This window comes from Pygoscelis adeliae, unplaced genomic scaffold, assembly GCF_000699105.1.
Source record: "Pygoscelis adeliae isolate BGI_AS28 unplaced genomic scaffold, ASM69910v1 Scaffold197, whole genome shotgun sequence".
Taxonomy (NCBI): Eukaryota; Metazoa; Chordata; class Aves; order Sphenisciformes; family Spheniscidae; genus Pygoscelis; species Pygoscelis adeliae.
Genome location: NW_008825105.1, coordinates 2788543 through 2789425, shown reverse-complemented (window position 1 = coordinate 2789425; position 883 = coordinate 2788543). Strand labels below are relative to the sequence as shown.

At 64.3% G+C, this 883-nt stretch overlaps 1 protein-coding gene across 1 annotated transcript in view; it reads right to left on the bottom strand.

Annotated features, from left to right (window-relative positions):
* Positions 1 to 883, bottom strand: part of SCUBE3 (signal peptide, CUB domain, EGF-like 3) — a 38154-nt gene that overhangs the window by 4082 nt on the left and 33189 nt on the right. The window contains exons 11-12 of the mRNA XM_009327472.1: positions 828 to 879; positions 90 to 206 (exon numbers count right to left, since the gene is read on the bottom strand). Of these exons, the coding sequence (XP_009325747.1) occupies positions 90 to 206; positions 828 to 879 (169 nt within the window). The remainder of the gene's footprint in view (positions 1 to 89; positions 207 to 827; positions 880 to 883) is intronic.

Below are 883 nucleotides of genomic sequence, written 5' to 3'. Positions count from 1 at the left end.
CGCTCCTCTCCCCACCCCCCCCCAGTTTGGGCCATGCAAGGAAACGGGGACCCTCCTGCCCGTGCCGGTGGTGGCACCGGTGCCGGTACCTGGCAGAAAGTGGGCCTTGGAGGCACAGGTGAGGGCACAGCTGTCCTTCTTGCCCGTCTTGTTGCAGGTGAGGGTGGCCCGCGGCGGTACCGAACCTGGCAGGCATTTCACCAACTCTGAGGGACACGCGCCGGCTGGTGATGACAAGCGGGGACGCCCGTGGCTGGTACAGCCCAGGGACCCGCGAGGGACCCCTCCACCCTCCCAGGTCACGGGGAGATTCACTGGGGAGGAGAGGGTGCCAGGGCTGGGCATGGGGACCCTGGACCAGCATCCCAACCCCCCAGCTCCTCCTTGGAGATGTGAGATCTGACTGCTGGGATTTCAGGTTTTTTTAGCGGGGCAGCCTGTCCCCGACGAAGGGGAGGCAGTCGGGTACCAGGGCACGGCCAGAGCCATGAAAACAGCTCCTTTAGGGACACTTGCTGGTGCAAAAGCTCACGGCCAGCCCCGAGCATGGTTGAAAAAGCAACGAGATGACCAAGGGCAGAGGGAGCAGGTCAACACCTTACGGCACTTCCCGTCCAGACCCGTGCGAGACGGACATGGGGCCCCAGCCCACCCCGGAGCATCCGTGCGCCAGGATGCCCCAAAACCCCCGTGTTCCCCCCACCCTGACCTTAATCCCAACAGCCCCAAGTGATGGAGGGGCCATGGGGCATCGGGACCCTCTGGCTGGGTGATGTCCAGGCTATGCTGGAGCGTCCCTGGCCGCAACGGGTCCTGCCCCGACATACCTATACAATCCTTTTTGTTCCAGTGCAGCTTGCAGCCGGCAGGACAGGGACACTGG